The 621-nt window shown below is 44.1% G+C and overlaps 1 protein-coding gene across 1 annotated transcript; it reads left to right on the plus strand.

Moving 5' to 3' along the window:
- Positions 1 to 54: 54 nt before the first annotated feature.
- On the plus strand, positions 55 to 498 carry LOC103728212 (beta-defensin 20; the record flags this gene model as incomplete). Its single annotated transcript, XM_008826313.2, has 1 exon — positions 55 to 498. A coding segment is annotated over one exon (311 nt), but the record flags the coding sequence as incomplete, so codon positions are not given.
- Between the last annotated feature and the right edge of the window lie 123 nt (positions 499 to 621).

The following is a 621-nucleotide window of genomic DNA, read 5'->3' on the forward strand; positions in this document are numbered from 1 at the left end:
TGGGACCTAGGAGATGAGGAGATTGCAGCAGAGGGCGATGTCTGCTGTCATAAGTGTGGGGACTTACCTGCATCCTCTGTTCTCCCTTGGAAACTAACCTTGCTCTATGTTGTTTCCTGTGTTCAGATGGTGTGCAACCCAAAAGATGTTTTAGTAACATATCAGGCTACTGCAGGAAGAAATGTAAACTAGGGGAGATATCTGAAATGGGATGTATGCATGCAAAATTATGTTGTGTTAATGAACTGGAAAACAAAAGATATTTGACCCGTCACCAGCCAGTTCAACCTCATGAAGAGAAGTCAGAGGAGTTAAAGGACTATATCATCTTACCTACCATCACATACTTCACCATCAGCCTGTAAATGAGGCACTGGTCCCCTCGGATGCTACCTGCCTTCCATCAGAAGCGCCATTGAACTCAGCGGACTGCAGCAGATCTATTTCCTTCTGTGAACTTGATTCTCCACCCAATAAAGTCCGACGCTTTGTCCAGTATTTACTTATTGATGTGCCTACTCCTTTTCTGAGTATTTCAAGCATGAACAGATAGCTGTGTTTCTCTAGTGAACACACTGGGAGAGGTGGAAGGTAGTCTCTCCCCTTTTTAGTCAAGATGAT

The sequence above is a fragment of the Nannospalax galili genome, unplaced genomic scaffold, assembly GCF_000622305.1.
Source record: "Nannospalax galili isolate Female #2095 unplaced genomic scaffold, S.galili_v1.0 C47831819, whole genome shotgun sequence".
In the NCBI taxonomy this organism is placed as follows: Eukaryota; Metazoa; Chordata; class Mammalia; order Rodentia; family Spalacidae; genus Nannospalax; species Nannospalax galili.